General features: G+C 50.1%; 1 protein-coding gene across 14 annotated transcripts in view; it reads left to right on the top strand.

Annotated features, from left to right (window-relative positions):
- Positions 1-24,273, top strand: part of Sgsm2 (small G protein signaling modulator 2) — a 39,137-nt gene that overhangs the window by 12,742 nt on the left and 2,122 nt on the right. The window contains exons 3-24 of one of the 14 annotated variants that reach the window (XM_047547533.1): positions 7,042-7,161; positions 7,367-7,529; positions 7,833-7,994; positions 8,252-8,319; positions 8,406-8,551; positions 8,858-8,992; positions 9,467-9,591; positions 9,946-10,013; positions 10,371-10,531; positions 10,690-10,816; positions 12,487-12,621; positions 16,582-16,735; positions 18,095-18,159; positions 18,242-18,387; positions 18,890-19,018; positions 19,205-19,313; positions 19,412-19,473; positions 21,711-22,094; positions 22,352-22,476; positions 22,919-23,001; positions 23,152-23,261; positions 23,699-23,795. In XM_047547533.1, coding sequence (XP_047403489.1) covers positions 7,042-7,161; positions 7,367-7,529; positions 7,833-7,994; positions 8,252-8,319; positions 8,406-8,551; positions 8,858-8,992; positions 9,467-9,591; positions 9,946-10,013; positions 10,371-10,531; positions 10,690-10,816; positions 12,487-12,621; positions 16,582-16,735; positions 18,095-18,159; positions 18,242-18,387; positions 18,890-19,018; positions 19,205-19,313; positions 19,412-19,473; positions 21,711-22,094; positions 22,352-22,476; positions 22,919-23,001; positions 23,152-23,261; positions 23,699-23,795 — 2,874 coding nt within the window. Of the gene's footprint in view, positions 1-7,000; positions 7,162-7,366; positions 7,530-7,832; positions 7,995-8,251; positions 8,320-8,405; positions 8,552-8,857; positions 8,993-9,466; positions 9,592-9,945; positions 10,014-10,370; positions 10,532-10,689; positions 10,817-12,486; positions 12,622-16,581; positions 16,736-18,094; positions 18,160-18,241; positions 18,388-18,889; positions 19,019-19,204; positions 19,474-21,710; positions 22,095-22,351; positions 22,477-22,918; positions 23,002-23,151; positions 23,262-23,698; positions 23,796-24,273 lie in introns of those variants that run through there. The other 13 variants (XM_047547534.1, XM_047547532.1, XM_047547541.1 and 10 more) reach the window with 13 other exon arrangements.

Raw genomic sequence — 24,273 nt, 5'->3', positions numbered from 1 at the left:
ATTAGAGAATTGTTATTAAGTTTGTAGGTGCAATAAAGGTATGTGTACATACTTTTAAGAGTTTAGATGTTCAAAATGAGCTTGAAAAATAATTCAAGGGTAAGAAAAAATTGGTAGCAGGTAGTTCAGCTGAACAAGATTGGTCATGACTTGATAACTACTTAGGTTGGGTCCTAGGTACTTGGGGGTTCCTTATACTGTCCTCTTTTCTTTTGTATATGTTTGGAATTTTCCAAACATATACATAATGAAATGATTATAAAAAAAAAATTAGGAGATGGAGGAGCTGGGCTGGGGATGTAGATCAGAGGTAGCGCTCTTGCCTAACATGCCCAAGGCCCTGGGTCAATCCCCAGCACCACATAAAGAGAGAGGAGGAGGAGGAGGAGGAGGAAGAAGGGATGAAAGGACAAGGAGGGATAGCAAGAACAGGTGATTTTTTTTTTTTTTTGCAGTGCTGGGGATTGAACCGAGGGCCTTGTGCTTTCGAGGCAAGCACTCTACCAACTGAGCTATATCCCCAGCCCGAGGTGATTTTCTTGATGATTCTTACATAAAGGGGAGCAGCTAAATGAGGCATTACTCAAATGAGAATACAGGTCCAAGGAAGGTGGTGGTGGTATTTTTTTAAACTGGAGAAATTATAGACTGTTTATATTTAAATGAGAAGTACCTAATAAGGAAAAATTGAAGATATAGGAAAGAGAAGGATTATTTGTGGGAGCCATGTCCTCCACAAGGTGTCCACAGAAAGTTGTGCAGATGGGCAAAGTGGCCTGAGAGAAGAGCATGAGCAGACCACCCATAGGTGTGGTAGGTGCTGGTGGGGAGATAGGGGATGAGCATAGACTCAGGGATGAAGGCACTGTGGCTCACTGATCACTTTCAGTGACCAAGAAATCTTTTGCACCTTTGCAGTGCTACTTACTGCTTTTTGCCATCCAGTACCAACAGGTGGAACCTGTTATTTTACCTAATTGCAGCTAAAACTCAGAGAGATTTAGTGAGTTGCCCAAAGCCAATCAGCTAGTAAGGACAGGGAAACACATTTGTCTTAGTACAAAATCTGTCCTACCCAGGGATGAGTGTACCTCTGAGGTCTATCTAGGAGTGCAGCCGGGAGTTGAGGAGTTAGCTCTCATGGAGACTCAGCCTGCAGTAATTTAACAGAACTAATGGTGTTCAGAGACTCTCTTGGGGATGGTGGGTACCTTATCAAACTGAGTGAGTGTGATCACATCCTTCCACTGTGTGAAAGGCTGGCCCTGGCCTGGTTCCTTGGGAAGCCACTGTGAACCTGGTGCATGCAGACCCTGCCCTGCATCCCCAATCAGGCAAGGAAAATGGATACATGTGGCATGAATTCCATTTCCCTCACCTTGGTTTCAGAAAATCAGGCAATTTTTTTCTCCTCCAGAGTCTGGATAAGATGTTGCTTTTTTATTTGGGGGTGTTGAGCAAGGCTGAATGCTTCCCAAAGTTGAAGCAAACAGCCAGTGTCACCAAAGCAAGGTGAGAGAAAATGTAATTTAGTTGCTCTGCTTCTTGGTATGATGTCCTGAGCTACTTTTCTCTGCCATGCCCTTCTGCCATGATGTTCTTCCTCACCTCTGGCCCAGAGCAATGGAGTTGACCATCTGTGGACTGAGACCTCTGAAACTGTGAGCTCTGAATAAACTCTAAAAATAGGAAATGTACTTTAGTTACTGTGAAATGTTTGTTTTGAGTGAAAGTAGCCATTACCAATCTTTGGGTAGAAATAGCTATATAGAGAAGAAGAAAGGAAGAGCCAGGCAGAGTGGTACATGCCTGTAATCTCAGAGGTAGAGACAGGAGGATCACAAATTTGAGGATATCACTGGGCATGGTGGTGCACACCTGTAATCCCAGCAGCTTAGGAGGCCGAGGTAGGAGTATCATGAGTTCAAAGCTAACCTCAGCAATTTAGCAAGGTCCTAAGCAACTTAGTGAGACCCTATCTCTAAATAAAACATAAAAAAGGGCTGGGGACATGACTCAGTGTTTAAGTGCCCCTGGGTTCAATTCCTGGTACCCCCCCCCAATAAAACCCTCCACAAATCTGAGAACAGCCTGGGCAATTTAACAGACCCTGTCTTAAAATAAAAAATAAAAAGGGCTGGGATTAGGGGCTGGGGGATGTAGCTCAGTGGCAGAGCACCTTACCTGGCATGCAGGAGGTCCTTGGTTTGATCACACTCACACACACAAAGAACTGGAAATGTAGCTCAATGGTAGAGCACTTGTCTAGCATATGGAGGGCCCTGGGTTCAAACATTATTACTGCCAAGAAAATAAAGAAGAAGTAGGGAAGAGAGGTCAGTGATGCCTGAAGATGCCTCTTTGCTCTTCCCTACCTCATTTGCTGCAACTGAAGCTCCAACCTCATTCTCTGACAGCTGGGAAAAAACCACTCACTTAAGTTCCTTCTTTGAAGAGCCCACCCCTTCCTCTCTTTCCTTCTCGCCAGAAGACTGCTTCTACTGGAGTCTTCGTCCCACTATCCAGAGGCCCTTTGTCATTGAACTTTTGAAAATTTGATCTGAGTAGCGTCCCCAAAGTACTAGGACCAAACTGAACCACCTCTGACTGACTGCTGTACCTGAACTTCCCTCCCTCATATTCTCCATGGCAACTTTTACTGAACTCCCCCATTGCGCAGATGGTAGCTGGGAGTAAAGGTGAAACTGAGCCAGAGGTTGGGGGAGTAGGATATGCTTGCCATACGTACTCTTCCCCTGTCCCCAATGCCTCCTGGCTGAGTATTCTAGACCCAGATTCATGTCAGACTGTATCAACTATAGGTGCTGTGATTCTGCACCTTAACACAACTGGGTTAGTCCTTTGCAGACGGTCCATCGGATCCTACTGTTTCCATGTTAGACTGCAACTGGGCCTGTCCAGGCCCATGGCTGTAGAGCACAGCTGTAAATATAAATATATATGTAGATGAGAGGCAAGGTAGAATGAGGGGACCGTCCCAGAGCCAGCGTTATTTCTGAGGCCCCCTGGACCAATTGTGGACCCCTTCCCAACCACTGTTGCATTTCCTGGAAGCCTTAACTTCAGTTTATTTTTGTGCGCTCCTGAGACACCTAGATTAGTCCCAGCCCATGGAATTGTTTCTTTGATCCCTGCCCAACTCAGGTTACCTGCTGTTGCCCAAAGCAGGTGCCCCTGAGGTGGGGAGCCAGGCCAGTCTGGAAGACCATATTTGGTGAAGGAGCTGTTGAAATAGCCAGTGTCAGGGACAGATCCAACCTTTCTGAAGTTTGTGAATTTGATTCACTTTTGGGTTGGAGTTTCTGGCATCTTCTCATGATCAGAACCCTTGATGGTCACTTACTCAACTACTGCAATTATTGGTTTGAATTGGTGATATATTTACCTGGTTCAAAAATCAAAATTATATAGAAGGTGTACTTCTAAAACCTTATTCCTTTCCTTGTCCCACTTGTTTCCACTCACGTCACTTTTTTGTTTCTTCTGTACCTTTCTAGGGCTTTCTTATCCTAATAAAATAAAAGATTATAATCTGTTCACCCATCCTTTTTGTAACTGAAAGGTGCCATGCAGTCATACTGTCCTGCGTCTTCCTTTTGGAGTACTTTCCACTGTTCATTCCTAGAGAACATTTCATTCTTTTTCAGAGTTACACAAAATTCTACTGTGTAGATGTGCCAAATTTACATAACCTGACCCCTGTTGATTATCATGGATGGTTTCCAGTCTTTGCTGTTACAACTAAGTAATCATGCATTTATATCTATAGGGAAGATTCCAGAAGAGGGATTGCTGGGTCAGAGATTATCTGCACATTCATAGTCCCAAATTCCCTCCCTAGAAGTCACACCATCCAGCCATCCCACCAGTAATGTATGAGAAAATTCAGCATCTTTCCACTTCCCTTTATCTGTCTCCTCAATGTCTCACTCTAAAGTGTGCTCCTTGGAATGGTTAAATCAGCATGTAAGGGGGTCGGGACAGGACCTTATAGAATTCCATTAGCCCCAGATAGTATTTGTTAAACTCCATACCTTAATGGACTTGAGGGGCACTCAAGAGGCTAGTTTGGGCCTGTGTTTCCCAGCCTTTCCATGGGAAGATGGCATCAGACCTTTCAGTGGGGGATGGGAGGTGTTCATAGCAAGGTGCTGAAATTAAATTTGGTTATTCTTCTGCTTACATAGAGCTGCCATTAGTTTTCTGAATCTTCTTGTCAGTGGGATGGAATGGATGACAGTGGAGAAGTTACTCTGGGCTCATCTGGCCCAAGCTACAGAAAATCAGGATGGGCAGTTAAAAGTATCATGCTTGTTAAGTTATTTCTCTATTTTGACTCATTTGCCCAAACCTTTCCACTCCAACTTGGGTTGATTTTTATTAACAATTGCATATTTTTCTTATATGAAAGGAGCCAAATGATGTCAGGGTTATCACGTCGTAATGCATCCTGCGTGCCTGTGGGTAGTACCAAGACTCACTGGGACTGCCAGCCTGAAGCCTTTGGGGCTGAGGGCTGAGGATACAAACAGCTCAGGTAGCAGGTGAATGGACTCAGCCAACTTGGTGCTTTAGTTCTGTGGGCATCTCCAGCATAGCCTCCACGCTGGGAACCAGAGTCATGGTTATAGAAAGAGGGCAGAAAGGAGGAATGCCCTAGAGTTCCCCCCACTTGGTGCCCTGGGCTCTCCCTGAGGTGAGGAGATAAGCATGGGCCTTTAGGTGAACTTCCCATGGGGAAGGTTGTTTGATATTCCCCTGTTCTGTCTGTGAAAGACCTTCCCTGGAGAGCAAGTTCAAAACAGCTGGACATTATTGCTGATGGCTCTGTGGGCAGTTCTGACTGTGGTATTCACTTTATATTATAGAGAAAGATGTGTGGTTATATTTGCATCTCTGAGTTTCAGTCAGTGGGAATGCCTGGGTGTCTGCTCAATTTGGGTGTTAGAGCAGGAGTTCTTAATCTTTCTGGGGTCAGATACCAGAAGCTGAAAGTCAGGGATTTCCTATGTGGGGGGGGATCCCCTAAGCATTCTAGAACACAATCTATATGAAGATTCTACACAATTTCAGGATATCTTTGGAGCCCACAAACCCATTTGTAAACCGCCTGAGATAGGGATTCTCTATCATCATCATCATCATCATCAATTTTGGCCTATGCACTTCACACATGACATTTTTCATCACATTTGCTGATTTGGGGGAATACTGCTGTGAGAATGGGGAAGGGCAACCATTTTCAACAATCACTAGCCAAAGAGTACATGGAACTAGACAGAGAACATCTGGCCTAATGGGTCATTTGCTTTGTTTGGGAAGTTGAGGGTGACAGATTTCTCCTTCCCTAGATAGGCCTGGCACCTTGCCTAGATTTCAAGAAACTTAAGGGCCACGGGGTGATCAGGGGACTGGACAGTATCCCCTCCTTGCCACAATATTTGAGGAAAACCTCCACTTTCAGAGAATCCCATGCCTGAGCTGGGAGGCTGGCTGGGAGGATGAGTGAGGCGGAGCAGGTGGCCACTCCCCAGCTCCCTGGGCTGCCTGCATTTGCAGTCGCCTGGGGAAGGTGGGAAGGCTAATGACTCATTATCCCTGCAATTAGACAATGTCACTGAGGCACATGATACCCTGCAGGACTAGTGCCACCTGCTGCCACTCTGTCTCTGTTCAAGTGTGACTTTTCTCCCCTTCTAGATGGGGAGTGCAACTCAGGGAAATAGTCATCACCTTCCCACATCAGGACCTTGAGGCTGGGACACAAAAGTCATTTACCTATACACCCTAAGGATACATGAGACCTTCAGGGACCAGGGGAACTGATCACAGTGAGGAGTATGTGGACACTTAAGCTAAAAATCTCCCTGATGCCCTATAAACACATGATAAGTGCATACAGCTCTGTCTCCATATGCTTATGTGTAGGTGGTTGGCCACGCTGTAAAGGAAAGGCTGCACGTTCTAAAACAAAGCCCTCTCAGGCTGGAGCAGGGATGAGCTTCAGCAGAGGCTTAGGAGAGGGAACCTGCTTATTGCCCCTTCCCTGGATTCTCTCCCTGAGCTGGCTGTCCTCCAGGAGGCCAGGGACTCTCTCTCTTCCTGACTTCAGTCCAAGAGAGGACCAAACAAAACTTCTTTATAGGACAGCAGTGACTGCTTGTCAGTTGCCCAAAACAAAGGCAGAAAAACACATGAGAGTTGTCAGTAATTATTTCTTAAGTCCAGGTTTCATAACCTAACTGTGCTAGTCAAAATAAACTTGACCCATGATTCCCTCATTTCCAAGAGAGCAGGATCTCCACCTGCTTCTGGGGCAGCTCTGATCTTTTCCTCTGATGCATCCAAGTCCTGCCATACCTGGTTCTTACAGGTTGGCTATAAAACAGTCTCTGCACAGAGAGGGAAGGTGAGCCAGGAATTGACATGGATCCAGTGCCTCCCAAAATCCAGACCCTGTGCAAGGGGTTTCGCATGTTCCATCTCATGTGACATCTCACACTAGTCCTCAGAAGCCTTCCCCATTTCAAAGATGATAAAACTGAGGCTCAGAGTATTAACTCACTTACCCAGGTTTCACAGAAGCAGCAAGTGGCCACACCAAGTTCAGATTCTTTCTCTAGCACAGCTCACTCAGCCTGGCCTTAGTACTGGTCAAACCCTCCCCCAATCACATACGCGCTAATGTTTTTACTCTGTGCCCAGGGCAATTCCTTCCACCAAGTCCTTCTTTCCTTCCTGCAGGGTCTCTCTGTGGTAAGCAGGATCCAGATAAAGAGATTTAAGTTTAGCCCCTAAAAATATGAATGAATGAAGGGAAGCCCTCCCAGTGTGAAAAAGAGAAATCTCTCACTCTGAGGTGTTGAGCTCATCAATAATCTAGGAGCTGCTGTCAGGTTGGATCTCTGCAGTGGCTTCATTAATATTTCAGCTCCTCCAGTGCCTCATTCCTTAGCAACCACATCACCATGCTCTCTAGGAGGTCTGCTGGGCCGTGTGCACTCTGTGTCCCTCCTGTAGGTGCTGTCCCTGCTTGCCCTCATGGTTGGATGGAGCCATTCATGCCAACCCCAGCAGGTAGCTTTGGTCTTCACAGCCCCCCAAGGGTGATGCTTCATACAGGAGCCATGCATATACCAGGTGAGGGAAAGGTTTGGCTCTTGCAGGTCCTCCCTGGCCAAGGGCAGAGGGACAGGGAGGGGAGGTTTAGAAGGCAGTCAGGGTATATCTCCCTGGTCTGCTTCTAGTTTCAGCAGTTGCCCTTGCCCCTGCCTTTCCATAGGCATAGGAGAGAGGAATGTCCCCTCTTACCCAAACTCAGGTGCTATTTTCCTTTGTGGTCCAGGTGCTGTAGAGGCTTGCCTCCTGCATCAACTGAGACGTCGTGCTGCTGGCTTCCTGCGCAGTGACAAGATGGCAGCCCTGTTCACCAAGGTGGGGAAAACGTGCCCTGTGGCTGGGGAGATTTGCCACAAGGTACAGGAGCTGCAGCAACAAGTAGAGGGCAGGTGAGTCCTTGGCCTGTCTTTCCCGGCCCTCTCTTCTGCTCTTTCCAGTTGGCATTTGCTGCCTCCCAGGAAAATCCAGGAGGTTGGCTTCCTGGCCCATGTCTTGCAGGTCCTGTTGGGTGAGAGACCAGTTTGAGGGTGAGAGTTGAGTCTGCAAAGGGCTCAATGCCTTTCATCTCTCTACCCCAGCCCAGGAACTGTCTGGTCTCCCATCTTGTGGGCACCAGTTCCCACTCCTAGTACCACTGACCTGGGGTTTACCCCCAATCTCTTATGCTCCTGAAGTCCTCCTTCTCATTACAGGAGACCCTCAGGAGGCAGCCAGGAGGCCCTGAGGAAACAGGGTTCAGCTGGCGGGAAGGCCCTGGCCCTCAGTCCACAGGCCTTGAAGCACATATGGGTACGCACAGCACTTATGGAGAAAGTTCTGGACAGGGTTGTGCAGTACCTGGCGGAGAACTGCAGGTGACTTCCCCACTCCCAATCACGTCCCTCCTCAGCCCTGTGCCTCTCCATGCTTAATTCTCAGGACAGCCTGTGGGCATGCCTCCAGCTCCCCTTTTAGCACTCCAAAAGCACAGACCATACCAGGCACCCTATAGAATTTCCTTGGTGACTGATGTGAATCTGGCCTCGTGGGGACATCCCTCCATGGCGAGCTTCACCACCCTAGAACAGGTCCAAGAGCCTTGGCAGTTACCCTGTCTGTCTCCTCCTGGCAGCAAGTACTATGAGAAGGAAGCATTACTGGCAGACCCTGTGTTTGGCCCTATCCTGGCCTCTCTTCTAGGTGAGCCTCAGAGCTTATAGGCCTGTGTGGGACCAGTGGGTAAGGGTCAATGGTACACCTGCAAGCTAACATCCCTGTCTTCACAGTGGGACCCTGTGCCTTGGAATACACAAAGCTCAAGACGGCTGATCACTATTGGACTGACCCCTCTGCTGATGAGCTAGTCCAGAGGCACCGTATCCGGGGTCCCCCTAGTCGCCAGGATTCTCCTGCAAAGCGCCCTGCCCTGGGGGTGGGTGTCCCTCTCCCCATCCCCTTACTCACTCATTCAGGCTATGTCCATGAGATTATAGGGAGGGGAATCTGGCTCCCCAGGCGGTAACCGCTCTTGGAGAACCTTTTCCCCACACAAGCACTTGTGTAAATGCCAAGAACCTGTGCCAGTTTATGACTGGAAATCAGAGGGTGGATGAGAACAAACTGGGGGGCAGGAAGGCCTGGGGTCAGCAAGAAAGGGTTGTCATGGAAGCCTGGGGGTTCTCAAGTGTCCTGTGGCTGATTTCCTAAGGCCAGGGATGAGCCATAGCTTTTCTGGCAGATCCGGAAGCGACATTCTAGTGGCAGTGCATCAGAGGACAGGCTAGCTGCCTGTGCCCGCGAGTATGTGGAGTCCCTGCACCAGAACTCAAGAACACGGCTGCTCTATGGCAAGAACAACGTGCTGGTGCAGCCGGTAGGAAAGCTTAATGCCACCACTCTCCCTCTTCCAAAGGCCCTGGAACTGGAAGCTTCTAACCACAGTTATTTCTTTTCCTAAGGAGTTTGACCAGAGAGAAAGGGTAGCACAGCCCCACCCCAACCTCACTGTTTCATATGACTCATGCCCGCCCTGGAATTAGCAGGAGCCAGGTGGCATCTGCCCTGGCTGACAGAGAACCAGGCCATCCAGGGATAGAAATGGCAGCCAGAATGCCGAGTGAATGCCCATCTTGGGTGTGTCTGGCTCAGGACACACCTGGCATCCAGCAGGCTGACATGACAGAGCCCGTGGCACCAGGCCAGCCAGGAAGAGGAGATGGCCAGATGGCTCCTGTTCTCCCTTGCCTGGCCTACTCTGCTTCCACATGGAGTTCATTTCCCTGGGCAATCCTGGGGAGCCTCCCAGCCCCTCATTGTCTCTGTCTTCTGGTGTGTCTTCTCCCTGTAGAAGGAGGACATGGAGGCTGTCCCTGGCTACCTCTCCTTACACCAGTCTGCAGAGAGCCTGACTTTGAAGTGGACCCCCAACCAGCTCATGAATGGAACTCTGGGGGACACTGAGCTGGAAAAGAGGTGGGGCTTTGACACTTCTTCCAACAGCCAAGAAAGGGAGTGGGGCATGGAAAGACAGTCTGCTCCTGGAGGCAGGCCTCACTGCTTATCCCAAAGCTACACATGGTAGGGAGAGGCCACCTGGAGTGATTCCCAAACTCTCTGGAACTGAGCCCAACTCTAGTCAGTGGAGACTGATGGGCCCTGTGCCATGAGGACAGCATGGAACTCAGAGGGACATGACTGGCTGAGGTCACTTCTCCGCTATAGTAATCCTATCTTTGGGGTAGTTTCAAGGGATAGGAGGGCCAGTTGATAAGGAAGGGAGAATAACAGATCTTGGGACACAGTGACACCAGTCTGGTTCCTTTCCAGTGTTTACTGGGACTATGCCCTGGTGGTGCCCTTCAGTCAGATCGTCTGCATCCACTGCCATCAACAAAGTGAGTCTGCTTGTCCCAGCACAGGGGTGGGAGGGCAGAGACACCTTCTCCCAATCGTATGCTGAGCATGGGGCCTGTCAGACTTCTTGTTTCCCTTTCCTTATCACTGTTTTCATTTTTATTTTTTTATGGTGTTAGGGATCAAATCCCAGAGCCTTGTGCATGCTAAGCATGCACTCTACCACTGAGCTATACCCCTGGCCCTCCTTCATCCCTATTAATGAGACTCCCAAGCCATACTCCAGCCTGACTGTTCTCCTACCCAATCTGGGGAGCCTGGCTTACAGGGCTATGGTAATGGATGGGTGAGGGTATCCCAAGGAGGGCCCCAGCTCATTTGCCCACATTCACCCCCAGAGAGCGGTGGCACACTTGTGCTGGTGAGCCAGGACGGCATCCAGAGGCCACCACTGCACTTCCCCCAGGGAGGACACCTGCTGTCCTTTCTGTCCTGTCTGGAGAATGGACTGCTGCCTCGAGGACAGCTTGAACCCCCGCTGTGGACCCAGCAGGGGAAGGTACCTCAGGGCATGGGAGGCTCTGGGTGAAGGGCTAAGTGGGTAGCTCTCTGGCCACCGCCCTTTCTTTCCCTACTTAGGAGTTCTTAGGTGCAGCCTTGGGTGGGACCCTGGTGGGGCTTTGCCCTGGACAGGCTGACCACCTGCTCTCTCCACAGGGCAAGGTGTTCCCCAAGCTGCGGAAACGCAGCAGCATGCGATCTGTGGATGTGGAGGAGCTGGGCATGGGGCGGGCCACAGACTACGTGTTCCGGATCATCTACCCCGGGCATAGGCACGAGCACAGTGAGTGTCCCAAGCTTCCTTAGTGGAGGAGGAGAGAAAGATGCTCAGGGCGGTAGGGAGCACTGTATCACCCAGGAGAGTGTCAGGCAGGGTCCCCTGACCAGGCCAGGTTAAGACAAGGTTCCTCACCTGGCCTCTCTACTGGACCTTTCACCTGCAGATCGTCCCTTTGAGAACTCACCTCTCTTCTTAGCTGTCTGCCCCACCTCTTTCCCTGAGACTCTTCGCTCAGGAGACCCAGGCATCATGCACAAGATTTTTAGTCATCCTTTCATGCTCCACCCTAGAAAAAAAATATGTGAAGGGACTAGAAATAGAAGGTAGAGAACTCGCCATCTCTCTTCCGCCTGCCTCTCGACCTCCACGAGGCAGCCTGGGCATGGGACTTAACACTTCTTTTGGACAAAGCAAGCTGTTCACCAACTCCCCTAGAGCCGGAGCTCTCTTCAAGCCAGCATTTGACAAAAGGAGCTCTGACTGAGGTTGGGGTTGCTTCTGAAGAGGGTGAGATTTGGAGCTTGGATGTTGAGGGCTGGGGACCCAAAGGTGGCTGGGCCCTCATAGATCTTGCCCTACCCTGGTCACACGTCCCTGGGCTTAAGGGGTCTGATTATCTACCAATACCCAACTTCCCTTTCTACTGCTTCTACCCATAAGTTTCTCTTGTCGAGACTCACAGTTCATGTAAATAAGGTCAGAGAATTTGCCAGCCCAGAGTGTCTACTGCCAACCAAAAAGTTGTCAATAAGTTGTCTCTGTATTAGAGGGCAGATGACCCAAACAGCATACGTATAGCCACAGCACAAATTTTCCCAAAAGGCTTAGAGGGCACAAAGTAAGGGGAAATCCTCCTTCCCTCCCAGATGACCTAACAAAGAGACATCTCTGTGCCTGACTGTGGTTGCAAACCTGGCATTTAATCTCAGATCGTTTAGATTCTTCAGTTTGTCCTTCAGTTGATAGTATTTCCCAATGCTGGTAACTTCACTTTAAGGACCACTTACTTCCCCAGAGGCAAGCCAGGGTACCAGGAGCTGAAGCTCAGAAAAGTGACTCAGGCTTCTCAAGAGTGAGGCAGCTCTGGGAAAACCCTTGGAGGAGGAAAAGGTTGAATCTATAGACCAAAAAGAGGAGTTTGGATGTTAACTTCAGATTCAGTCCAGCCTGACCATAATGAGAGCTGAAGAATGACCAGAGCCTGTCTGCCAGTAGTCCTGTCCACCTTGGCCAGGGCTAGCCAGCTTCTAAGTTGCCAGCCTGTCCCAAATACCAAATAATAGTCCCTATATTTCTTCCTCTTTCTCTCTCCCTTTCTCTCTCTCTCTCTCTCTCTCTCTCTCTCTCTCTCTCTCTCTCTCTCTCTCACACACACACACACACACACACACACACACACACACCAGTTCTCTCTTCTTTGTTTTTCTTAGAAAGAACCCCTTCAAAGAGTGGGGCTCTATAACTGCCTCCCAGCCCCTTGCCTTCTGTACTCATCAGAGTACTCTGTACTCATCAGAGGGCTCTCACGCTACCCCCACACCCCTCTTCTATGCCCTGCAGGTTCAAGGCAATCCTAGCCTCCGTGCCACTCACCTCAAGAAAGGAGTTGGTCCCACTGACCCAGGGACTAGGGTCCTCATGCCTCTGCCTCTCTCGCTATTCTCTTTGAGCAGTCACTATTAACTACCACCACCTAGCGGCCAGCCGCGCGGCCTCGGTGGACGATGATGAGGAAGAGGAGGATAAACTACACGCGATGCTCTCAATGATCTGCTCGCGGAACCTCACAGCTCCCAATCCGATGAAAGGTTTTTATCCCTCCCCAACCCTGACCCACCTCATCCTCCACCCCACCCCCTGGGCCCACCTGCCACCCACTGCAGGGGCTCAAACAGCAGTGTTGGCATTAGGGGACTTAACCCAGGGTGGCTCTCTTCCATCAGGAGGCAGATCAGGTTGCAAGGAAGCCAGACAGGTGCTGGCAAAAAGAGGGAACATAATAGAGTGAATGGCTCTAGGTACAAGGAGGAGGCTTCCTGTCAAGAGGGAAAATGAGGCACTGAAAGGAAGGGCTGACTACCTGATTGCCTGTTAGGGGTTCGGAATGGCTCTTTGAGCTCCTCCTTGCACCCTAGTGTTCATGCTGGCAAACACCAAAAAAATAGTCTCTTTTTCTCCTGTTTGGAAAAGCCAGCCTCATTCCCATGCTTTTGACTCCTGACTTTACAGAAATAGGATAACAGTACCAGACCCTGCCTGGGGCAGGGATAGGGATCAGACAGGTCAGGTAAGAGATTGGGGAGAGACTATGGGAAGAGACCTCAGGGCTCAGTTTTCCCAGCAGGCCTGCAGGCTCTAGCAGGCACAGCCTGGTACTTTAGCATGAAATCTAGAAACATATGCAGCAGGGTATCCAGGAAGAGACCTAGGCTTAGGGCATGGCAACATAAACGCCTGCCCCAGATATGCCCCTGGCTCTCTGTATCTCATCATCCCAAAGGTCAGCTTCTTCATCTGTGCCATGTGCTGTGCCAGAGATGTCGGGCAGGTGTGTCCCATCCTCACAGACCTCAGAGTTTATGATTGAAGAGGTCCCCTTCATTGGGAATAACACAACAGTGCCTGCAGCTTCTCAGTGTTCCCCTGCCCACACCGTCTTTCTTAGCACCGAAGTGGGTTGGTAGAGAGGAAATCCCACTCTTTTTGGAGAGCTGTCAGCCAGGGGTGTTGTGAGGACTAGGAAGAGACTCTTAAGGAAAGGATGGTGAGAAGGAACTGAGCCAGCTCTCATGGAGATTAGCGAACTTCTCCATCCCCACCCATTTTTATGCCACAGGATTAATCACTTTCCCTGCCCTCAAAGAGGGAATCTAAAGAATATGCAATATCTACCATATGCTTCCATATAATTCTGCTAAGGAACTCTGTTCCTCGGCCCAACTACTAAGCCAGTAATAAGCCACCATCCCAGGACAGCCAGGCCTGTGGCTTAACCCACACCTAAAACCCCCTTAGCTAACCCTACCAGCTGCTTCTCTTCCTGCCACATGCTGCCCCGGGGCCTGCCCTCACTACTAACAATCCCAACAAAAGTCTGTAGGCCAGACCCAGTAGGAAAATTTTACCTTACTGCCTGCACACATACCTGTCATCTGTTTCTTTGAAAACTTGGATTTGATGCTAATGCTTATTTAACAGGTTAACAGACTTTGAGTAGTGTGGGAAGGTTGAGCTTTGAGGGGGACCTTCTTACTCCATGATCTGGCAGTCAGGCTGGATGCTGGAGGTTGGAGGGTCTCAAAGAGCCCTTGTCTTGATAAACTTGGCAATAGAAAGCCTGTCCCTGCCAGGCATGGTAGTGCTTGCCTGTAATCCCAGCAACTTGGGAGACTGAGGAAGGAGGATCTAAAGTTTGAGACGGACCCCAGCAACTGCAAGACCCTATCTCAAAATAAAAAATTTTAAAAAAGGACTGGGGATATAGCTCAGTGGTAACATGCCCCTGGGTTCAATCCCTACTGCCAAAAAAAAAAAAAAAAAAAAAAGAAGAAGAAGAAAGAAAGAAAGCCATCCCTGACCAGTCTTAAGGCTGAGACTTCCAGGATCAGAGAGTTAGGCCCAAAGGACTTAGGATTTGTCTGGGCATCCTCTTGCAGAACTCAGGAACTAGACAACCCAGTATGCAGTCCTGAGGTCCCCAGTACTTGGGAAAGGAAAGAAGGTATGAGAGTAGAATCTGTAGGTGGTTGGGGGAGAGGGAATGGGAGATGGGACCCCCACATCCACTCTAGTCCATAATGACAACACTGTTGAGTCCGTTCTGCTAGCTGTTGCTTTTCAGGCCTGCAACATGCTTGACTTGTGCATGTGATTCAAGTGGCGGGGTGTCCAGATCTCCTCCTCCTCCTCTCCCTCCTCTCCTTCCTTTCCCTGCTGCCTCCCCGACAGAGCAGAGATGCTGTTCACTCTAATTCTGCTCCAGGCCAGGCACCTTTCACTCGGAGTCTTAGGGGCTGTGGGGTTCACCCACCCTGATCATTTGCTTTATACTTTCCTCATGCTCAGAGGAGAGAGTCAGAGTCAAAACTAACCCAGCAGACCCCCTGTCCAGCCTGCTGCCCCTCACCCAGTCACTCCAGAGCTCCAGCTGTCTGCACTGGGTTATTCAGATGCTGTGCTCAGTGCTGGCTGGTTCAGCTCCTTCCTGGAGAATTAAGGTGAAGAGCATTGACCCAGGAGACCTGCCTTGGTTGGGCCCTGCTTTCTGGGCATGAGCTTGTTTCCCCTTGTGCCCACCCTCCACCCTTTGCACCTGTCACCCTCCTTGCCTGCCCGCCTGCTGCCTGCTTCCTGTCCAGCTGGGCCAATTCCTACCCTGGCTCCTCCCAGGACTGGTCTCTTTCTTGCTGCAGGGGCATGACCTGGGCTCCTGTCCCACCCCACCTGCACTTGTCCCTTCTTCTTTTCTTCCCAGAATCTCGGGCATGGCTTGCAACCCCTCACTCCCAGAGCCGCAGCCCCCACCCCACCAAGTATGTTTCCTTAATTTGCCTCCTGTTGGAGCTGAAGGGCCAGATATCTACACAAATACCAGCCATGGATCTGGGGGGGCCAAGGCAGGGCAAGCCCTGGGGGCCTTGGAGAAGGATCAGCTCAACCCCCCTTACAAGGCACACCCAGAGCTGGAGTCTGGGTCCCAGAAAAACCAGGCCTAGGCCTGCTCCAGTCCATGGTGGGCCAGGACCACACTAGATTCACCAAGAAAGCCACAGCTGAAAGAAGCAGTGTTCTCAGCACACACAGCTCTCTTTCCTTGTTCTTCTTCACTCTGCTCTGCTCTCTCCCTCCCTTATGGTATCACCTCTGGGTCCTTTCATTTCTTGCCCTCACTGTGCTTCATCTCTGTGGTTCCTGGACCTGCCAGTATCCCCACTGAGCAGTGCTCTACTTGGGTCTCCTGGAATCTCTCAAGGGTCTTAGGCTCTGATTTAGGCCAGCAGGACTGGCTGAGAAAGGTCCATCTGCATTGGTGTAGATGTATCCAAGGAGTCATCTTATGAGGCTGCACCTGGGCACATTTGTGACTTCTGGTTGATGCCACAGTCCATGGCAGCCCTGGGAATTTTGCCCTCCCAGCTTACCTGTGAGGGGCCTCCATACCTAGTACAGTCCTTCTAGGCTTCAGAGTATCCGGCCTGGGCAGGGAGCACAGTTCCTACTTAGCCACAGGCCTCAGAAGAGTGAGCCTGTGAACAAGTGGCTCAGGGACCCTCAGGGACTTTAATCAGTAGAGACTCCCATGGGAGGGCAGGGTCACAGATTGAGGGGTTCCAGACACCTTCTTGGGCATCTCAGAGTTTGCCCCAGAGAACCAAGCTAAGCCCTTAGAGGCCAGGCTAACTGACAGCATTTCAGGAAGCTCAGCAGGCCTTGGCTGCTCCTTCTCTTTCCTTCCCCTCCCTCTAGAAAAGCAGGAGTTTGCTGGTAGTGAGACAGAGGTAGATAAGCAAATCACCCCTGACTCAATCCAAGTATTTTATCACATGCAGAAAGACAGCCTCTCTGGGTTCGGTGAAAGCTGAGAAGTGTCAAGTGCCCTCTTCCACCATTTCCATGTCTGGGTTCCGGACCAGGCAGGCACCACCTCTGTGGTTTTCCACCAACGGGTGACTTCATGCTGCAGCTCTGGGCACAGAGGCGGGCATACCCCAGGGTGCTTGGGGAAGGAGGCCTTCCAGCTGCTGACCATGGCCCCTTCCTGCCCTCAGATGCTGGTGACATGATTGAGATGCAGGGCTTTGGGCCGAGCCTGGCAACGTGGCACCTGGAGCCCCTGTGCAGCCAGGGTTCCTCTTGCCTCTCCTGCTCCTCCAGCAGCTCTCCATATGCAACTCCCAGTCACTGCAGCTGTGTCCCAGACCGGTGAGTGGGCAAGAGCTCAGATCAGCTGCCTGTTCACGTATGTCCCTCTGTCCACAGAGGCTGTCACTTGCATGACAAGGGTGGTCTCTAGAGTTGGACAAACCTGGGTTCAAATTTTACTTGTGATATACATACGACTTCACCAAGTTGCTGGGGCTCTCTGATCCTCTATATTTTTAAACCTCAATTTCCTCACTCATAAAGTGGAGAAAACATTGCCTGCTTCACAGCACTTGTGAGGACTAAGAAAATGAATGCCAGGCACGTGCCTACACAAAGTAGGTGCTCAACACTTGAGCTCCCCTTCCCAGTGTGAACATAGATCCTGCTGAAAGCCATATGCCTAAGGACACTTAACAAGTCTCTGAGCACTTGCCATGTGTAAGAGCAACATGTGAATGACTTTTTGTAGACCTGTTGACTGGGTGCTCTCCTCTACCTGTTACTTCTTTTTTTAGGGGGGGCGGCCGCTGGGGATTGAACTTGGGGCACTCAACCACTGAGCCAAATTCCCAGCCCTATTTTGTAATTTTTTTTTTTTTTTGGGTGCTGGGGGATCGAACCCAGGGCCTTGTGCTTACAAGGCAAGCACTCTACCGACTGAGCTATCTCCCCTGCCCCCCGATTTTGTATTTTATTTAGAGACAGGTCTCACTGAGTTGCTTAGTGCCTTGCTTTTGCTGAGGCTGACTTTGAACTTTCAATCCTCCTGCCTCAGCTTCTAAGCCACTGGGATTACAGGCCTGCTCCACTGTGCCTGGCTGCTGCTTCATTTTTAAATTTTTTATTTTTTAAAAATATTTTTAGTTGTAGATGGAATATATAACTTTATTTTGTGATGCTGAGGATCGAACCCAGTGCCTCACATGTGCTAGGCAATCACTCTACCACTAAGCCACCACATCCCCAGCCCTGTTACTTCTTTTTTTTTTTTTTTTTTTTTTTTTTTTTTTTTTTTTTTTTTTTGCGGTGTTGGGGATTGAACCCAGCGCCTTGTGCATGCGAGGCAGGCACTCTATCAACTGAGCTATCTCCCCAGCCTCCCCTTTTTTTTTTAACTGTTACTTTCTGATGCCCTGAGTTGAGTCTCTTCATTTTCACACGAGGAAACCAAGATTCACTAAGGGGAAGTTAGTTGCCCAAGATCACTGGGTAGTTGGGGGCTGGGTGCCCCCCACCACCCTGACAGCAAAGTTGAGGTTGACTGGCAGGGACAGAGAGCTGTTGACGTGCTGCTCAGCTGTTCCCTATGCCATCCTAAGTACCTTGCCTGCTTCCCAGGCCAGAATATCCTCTCTTCTCATCCTCCTGCCACTGCGGGCCACAGCCCCGGGCCTCTGAACCAGGTTGTTTCCACAGGTTGCCCCTCAGGCTGCTGTGTGAGAGTATGAAGAGGCAGATTGTGTCCCGGGCCTTCTATGGCTGTGAGTGTGCCATGAGGTGGGACTGTGAGGGATGGGGGGTGGGGATTCACCTCAAGCACAGCCTCCTGGCTCCCCACTGCAGGGCTGGCCTACTGCCGCCACCTATCCACGGTACGAACCCACCTGTCAGCACTGGTGCATCACAACATTATCCCACCTGACCGGCCTCCAGGGGCCTCAGGAGGCCTCACCAAGGATGTGTGGAGCAAGTATCAGAAGGACAAAAAGGTATAAACTGGGGTTCTGTGGCCAGAGGTCAGGTGGAGAGCTGGAGTGGGCAGTACTTGGGCATAACTGTCTGCTCTGGGAGCAGTTTTTGTAGACCAAATGGGCATTCAGTGTAAAATGTGTTTGGTATGGGGTTGACAGGCCAGGATTGATGACCATGGAGTAACCATGTCATGGTAGAATCATACACAGCTGGGACTGTGGGTCCATGTGGGAAAGAACTTCACTGAGAATCTGTTCTGCTTCCATAATCTGTGATTATCTGCTCTGTGATCTCAAGCTGATTTCCACCTCCCTCTGGGATAGATTTCCTGCACTGTAAGGAAGGAGGGTGAAATTAGATCTCATCCACTTGTAACCTGGGGCACAGGAGGGCATGGCCATCTCCAAGCAGAGTGACAGAAGCCACTGCCTCAGTCCCAGCTCTCCATGGGATGGGACTCAACCAGCTGGAGTACAGTAATCATGAGGGCTACACAGTCTTTACCCTTGGGCCCCTCAGAACTATAAGGAGCTGGAGCTACTGCGGCAGGTCTACTATGGAGGTGTGGAACATGAGATCCGCAAGGACGTCTGGCCCTTCCTCCTTGGCCACTATAAGTTTGGCATGAGCAAGAAGGAGATGGAACAGGTAAGAAGAACCCTTTTTCATGGGGCTTAGGGAGGTGGGAGCGGGGCCAAGGAACTCCAGGGAGAGGGCCTTGAAAGCCTCAGCCCCTTCCTAGCCAGGAAGAAACACTGCAGCAGAAGGTGGTGGCAGCATGCCCCAATGTCCTCATCCAAGATCCTACTCTAGTCTCCGGCCTCTGTGATTCAGGGCCAAAGATCCAGTGCCTGCCAACCCCTAAGGAGAAGGCCCTGGTACACTCTCCCCTCCATGGTCATGGTGTGGTCTAAGCACAGGTGGACACAGCGGTGGCAGCAAGGTACCAGCAGGTGTTGGCGGAGTGGAAGGCCTGTGAGGTGGTGGTGAGGCAGCGGGAGCGGGAGGCTCACCCAGCTACGCTCACCAAGTTCTCCTCAGGCAGCAGCATCGACAGCCACGTGCAGCGCCTCATCCACCGAGACTCCACCATCAGCAATGATGTGAGCCAGATGGCCCGGAGGGGTGGGGGCCAGGGCGGGGCCTACCAGCATTTGACACACAGGAGTCCTGAGTACCAGCCCAGCCTCTAATATTGGCAGCAGAGTCCTAGGAAGAAAGCTCAATATGTTGGTGTCTCTTCTTTGACTGAAAAAATGGTTAACTGCCACTCTACTCTGCTACCAACTTCTCGGGTGCTGAGTGCCATGGGGATAGAATGAGATGAACTTTTGTGTTTGTTTGTTTCAACAGACTAATAGGGAAAGATGGGTTTGTTGGGATCTAGAGAAGAAGCCTGCCCTCCTTGTAGAGGGAACTCAAGCCTAGAAACAGGTACTCATGGGTTCCAGTTCTGGATCTTCTCCTGACAAGAGCAAAGTATCCAGGCAAGAACTTCCCATCTCTGGCCTCTGTTCCTCCTGCATGCTCTCATGCTTCTGACTGCAGAGGCTTCACTGAGAGTTGTCAGCCAGAGGACAGGGGAGCACTTAGAGCGGTCCCACTGGTATCCACTGACAAGATCCTCCCACCTCTGTGATGTTTTTATTGTCTTATAGAATTGACTGTGCAGAGCTAGTTCAGAGCATCGGTGGGTAATTCTTCCTTTAGAGCAGCAAGTTCTAAATTAGGACCTTGGGACTGGGACTGGAGGTATTGCTCAGTGGTAGATCACTTGCCTAGCATGTGTGAGACCCCAGGTACCATTAACACACACACACACACACACACACACACACACACACAAAAAGAGACAGCAAGCAAGAAAGAAAAAGACAATGAAACAATGGCTGCTTGGCCATTTCTCTTTCAAAGACACTTTTATTAATTTGTTTTTTTCTTTAAAATTGCCTCTTTACTAAACAAATTATTATTATTATTATTATTACTACTACTACTACTGTTATTATTTTGGTACTGGGGATTGAACCCAAGGGCCCTTTACCACTGGAGCTACATCCCCAGCTCTTTTTATTTTTTTCATTTTTTGGAAGCTTAGGGCCTCACTAAGTTGCTGAGACTGGCCTCGAACTTGCAATCCTCCTGTCTTAGCCTCCTGAGTTGCTGGGATTACAGGTGTATACCAGCACACCTGGCACCCTTACAGAAATCATAAAGTGGAGCAATACTTAAATATAACTAGCAGGGGCACAGTGGCACACATCTGTAATCCCAGCAGCTTGGGAGGCCAAGGCAGGAGGATGGCAAGTTCAATGTCAACCTCAGTAACTTGGCAAGACCCTGTCTCAAAATTAAAATTAAAAAACTGGTAAAGTGCCCCTGGTTTCAATTCCAAGTATAAGAAAGAAAAGAAAGACAGCTAATAAAGCATACTCTTTTCTATGTACTTCATTCCTAATTCCCTATTTATAACAGATAATCTCTCTCCCCCCACCCCCCTCCTTTCTCCCTCTCTCCATCTCTCTTTCTGGCTTTGGTGTTTGTAAAAACCTTAGCTTGTGTTAATCCCCCAACTGCTTTACTTGCAGAAGCAGTACCCTTCCTTGTTGGCAGTATTCTAGGGCTCTTGATTGCCTCAGAATTGTGATATTATCTGATACTTCAGGCTTCTTACCTAGAGCAAAAACTACTTTTAGCATCCCTTTCCCTACATAGGAAAAGAAAAAATAAAAACAGCCTGTTTGTCTCTTACTTTCCCTGTGACTTGTCCAGGGTGGTTGACTGTTTCCAGTCAGTAACATGTTTCCTTCTACTTCTTAGCTCTCTGAAGCTTATCAGAAGGCTAACATAACTGACTAGATACCTGCTACAGAAGTTTCCTGTCTTGTCCTGCTATATATTCAGTACTGAAAAATAAGAAAGAACTTGTTCTTCCTCAGACCTCCAGCCTGCCCTCCCCACAGCAGCCATACACACACACACACACACGGGGACAGCTCTCCTTAAGGCATTTATTGAATGATGCTTAATTCAAGCTGGCCACTGAGTATCCAGGCCTCTGCTCCCATGTCTTCCCTGCAGCAGCTACAGAAGGCCTGGTGATTCACATGTGCAGGGGCTGGAGAGGGCTGAAGATGGTGACTTCTTTTGCCCAGACCCTTATTTCTTCTTCCTGGTTGTCTGAACCAGAAGCCACTTAGCACCCAGGGTAGCAATGTTGAGGGGTGTGGGTGCAAGTAGAGGGTGTGGAGAGAATTCTCCATGCGGGCTCCATCCAGAGGCAGGGTCTGTGGGAAGGTCATGGAGTGTAGGTAGAAGACAACATCTTCACTTCCACCAGGTGTTTATCTCTGTGGATGATCTGGAGCCCCCAGGGCCTCAGGGCCCCGAAGATTCCAGACCAAAGCCTGAGCAGGAGCCAGGAGCTGGGACTCCGGGCACAGCCATGGTGGAGCAGCAGCAGTCAGTGGAGTTTGATTCTCCAGACTCAGGACTGCCGTCTTCCCGCAATTACTCTGTGGCATCAGGCATCCAGTCCAGCCTAGATGAGGGTCAGAGTGTGGGCTTTGAAGAGGATGGTGGTGGAGAAGAAGGCTCTGATGGGCCAGCCCCTGTGGCCCACAGTTTCTCTGAGCCTCAGGATCCCAGCCAAGAAAAGGCTTCGCGGGCCAGTGAGCTGGAGGCAGCAGGAGAGCTTGCAGCTGTGTGTACTGCAGCCTACGCTGTACGTGAATGTTCTTCAGGCATCATTCTCAGCTGGTCTCAAGCCCTCCCACCATCCCAACACTTGGGGTCAGCTGCAGGGTGGAGAGTCGGGTGCCCTAACTGTGTAGAAGGAACCATTGAGCCCATCTCAATGCATCCCCAGGGGACTCTATTCCCAGAGTTCCCTGGGTTCCCCGTTTGACTGCATTTGACCTCGTGTTCCCAACCTGGGAGGGGCTGGTCAGCCTCAGCCCTGAGAGCTGACCACTCTTCCAGATAGAATTACTGGACACCGTGGCCTTAAATCTGCACCGCATAGACAAGGACGTGCAGAGATGTGACCGGAATTACTGGTATTTCACACCCCCCAACCTCGAGCGGCTCAGAGACATCATGTGCAGGTGCCACTATGGGGCAGGGTGGGGACTTAACAGTCATGCCGTGAATGTATTTCTCCTCTCCTGAACTACATTGGAATCACACTGGGCCCTCTGTCTAGAACACTCCCTGCAATGTCCCTTACCATACCTGCTCTCAGAGGTCCTTGAGATTCCTGCTTTGGCTATACTTCTTCATGAAGCTTTACCTGTCTGTGATTCCCTACCCCGCATGCCAAGTTGTGATGACTTTTTGTCATCTTTCCCTGAGTCCCTGAGTACCTCAGGAACAGAGGCCCTGGGTAGTTCCCCACTGTGTCCAGTGTGAGGCACACAGAAAGTGCTTCACAGTCATGGAAAGGTTGACTTATGGGTAACAGGCTGGTCTAAGGGCCAACTCCCCGGGGATTCCCCAAGGGAGGGAGGGACGGGGCACAAGCCACAGTGATCACCCCTGGCATTTCAGCTATGTGTGGGAGCACCTGGACGTGGGCTATGTGCAGGGCATGTGTGATCTGCTGGCACCTCTCCTGGTTATCCTTGACAATGGTGAGAGATGGGATATGTGAGTCCCCCAAATTAAGTTGGGTTTGGGCTAACAAACTGGAGAAAGGAAAAGATGGCTAGATCTGGGAGGGGAAAATGTCAGCCTGCTTGTCTTCTGGGCGTACTGCCTGCTGTCTCCTCATCTCTCCTCAGATCAGCTGGCCTACAGCTGCTTCAGTCACCTCATGAAGAGGATGAGCCAGAACTTCCCCAATGGGGGCGCCATGGACACTCACTTTGCCAATATGCGCTCCCTCATCCAGGTGAGGTCTGCAACCACCCCGGGCCTGTGACTAGGCAGTGCTGGGCCTGTCTGCCAGTCATAGGGAAGTCAGGGGGCACTGCAGAAATGTCGTTTAGATAGAAGCTTAATTTTTTTTTGTTTGTTTTAAAAACCATTGTTATCCATATTACAAACTGCGAAGGACTCTTAAGTGTGCATGTACTTGTAAGTTCTGGTGAGTAGTGCAGTTGATGGTGAAATTAAACACCCAGAAACTATACTCCAAAAAGAATACAGCCCAGAGAAGACAGTGGGGCAACAGTGCAACCCTATCCAAGGAGACCCAAGGGAGAGAGAGTGAGGGTGGGCAGGCACAGCACAGAAGAGAGAGGCTGAAGACGGGCTGGGATGCCAGGCCTCCCTGGGTGAGTACAGTAGAGAGACAGCATTGGGTCAGTCTCCCTCTTCTCCTATGAGATCCTGGACTCTGAGCTGTTTGAGCTGATGCATCAGAACGGAGACTATACCCACTTCTACTTCTGTTACCGCTGGTTCCTGCTGGATTTTAAGAGAGGTAAGAAGTGGGTTGGATCATGGGGGTGGGGTCAGGTGCAGTTGGGAGATTCATCTTCCCCAAGTCAGTGGTTCCCTAAATATACTTTGGCACCATGCTGGGAGCTTTGAGAAACTACTAGGGCCTTCCCCTGGCCCAGCCTCAGACTACTGAGGTTGGCTGGGTATGTGTGGGTTTTGGTTTTGTGCTCTGGGAAATCACCCAAGGCCTTGTGCATGTTAAGCAAGCTCTCTACTGCAGAGCCACACCCCAGCTCAGCATATGTGTTTTTATAAGTGCACAATGCAAATCTACAGCACAATTAGGGCTTACAGTCACCACCCTAATAAGTGATGATTTTCAGAACTTTGATTTCAAACCACATCTTCCTGACCATCAAAAGTAGAGTTGTCCTGAAATGAAGTGGTAGTGTAGAGTCTGCAGGAACCCAGTATGCCTTGGGCCTTCATCATGGGTACAGAATCCCCATTCTTGAACC

Source organism: Sciurus carolinensis, chromosome 3, assembly GCF_902686445.1.
Source record: "Sciurus carolinensis chromosome 3, mSciCar1.2, whole genome shotgun sequence".
NCBI classification, from domain to species: Eukaryota; Metazoa; Chordata; class Mammalia; order Rodentia; family Sciuridae; genus Sciurus; species Sciurus carolinensis.
The sequence above is the reverse complement of the archived record's forward strand: the minus strand, read 5'-3'. Positions and strand labels throughout refer to the sequence as shown.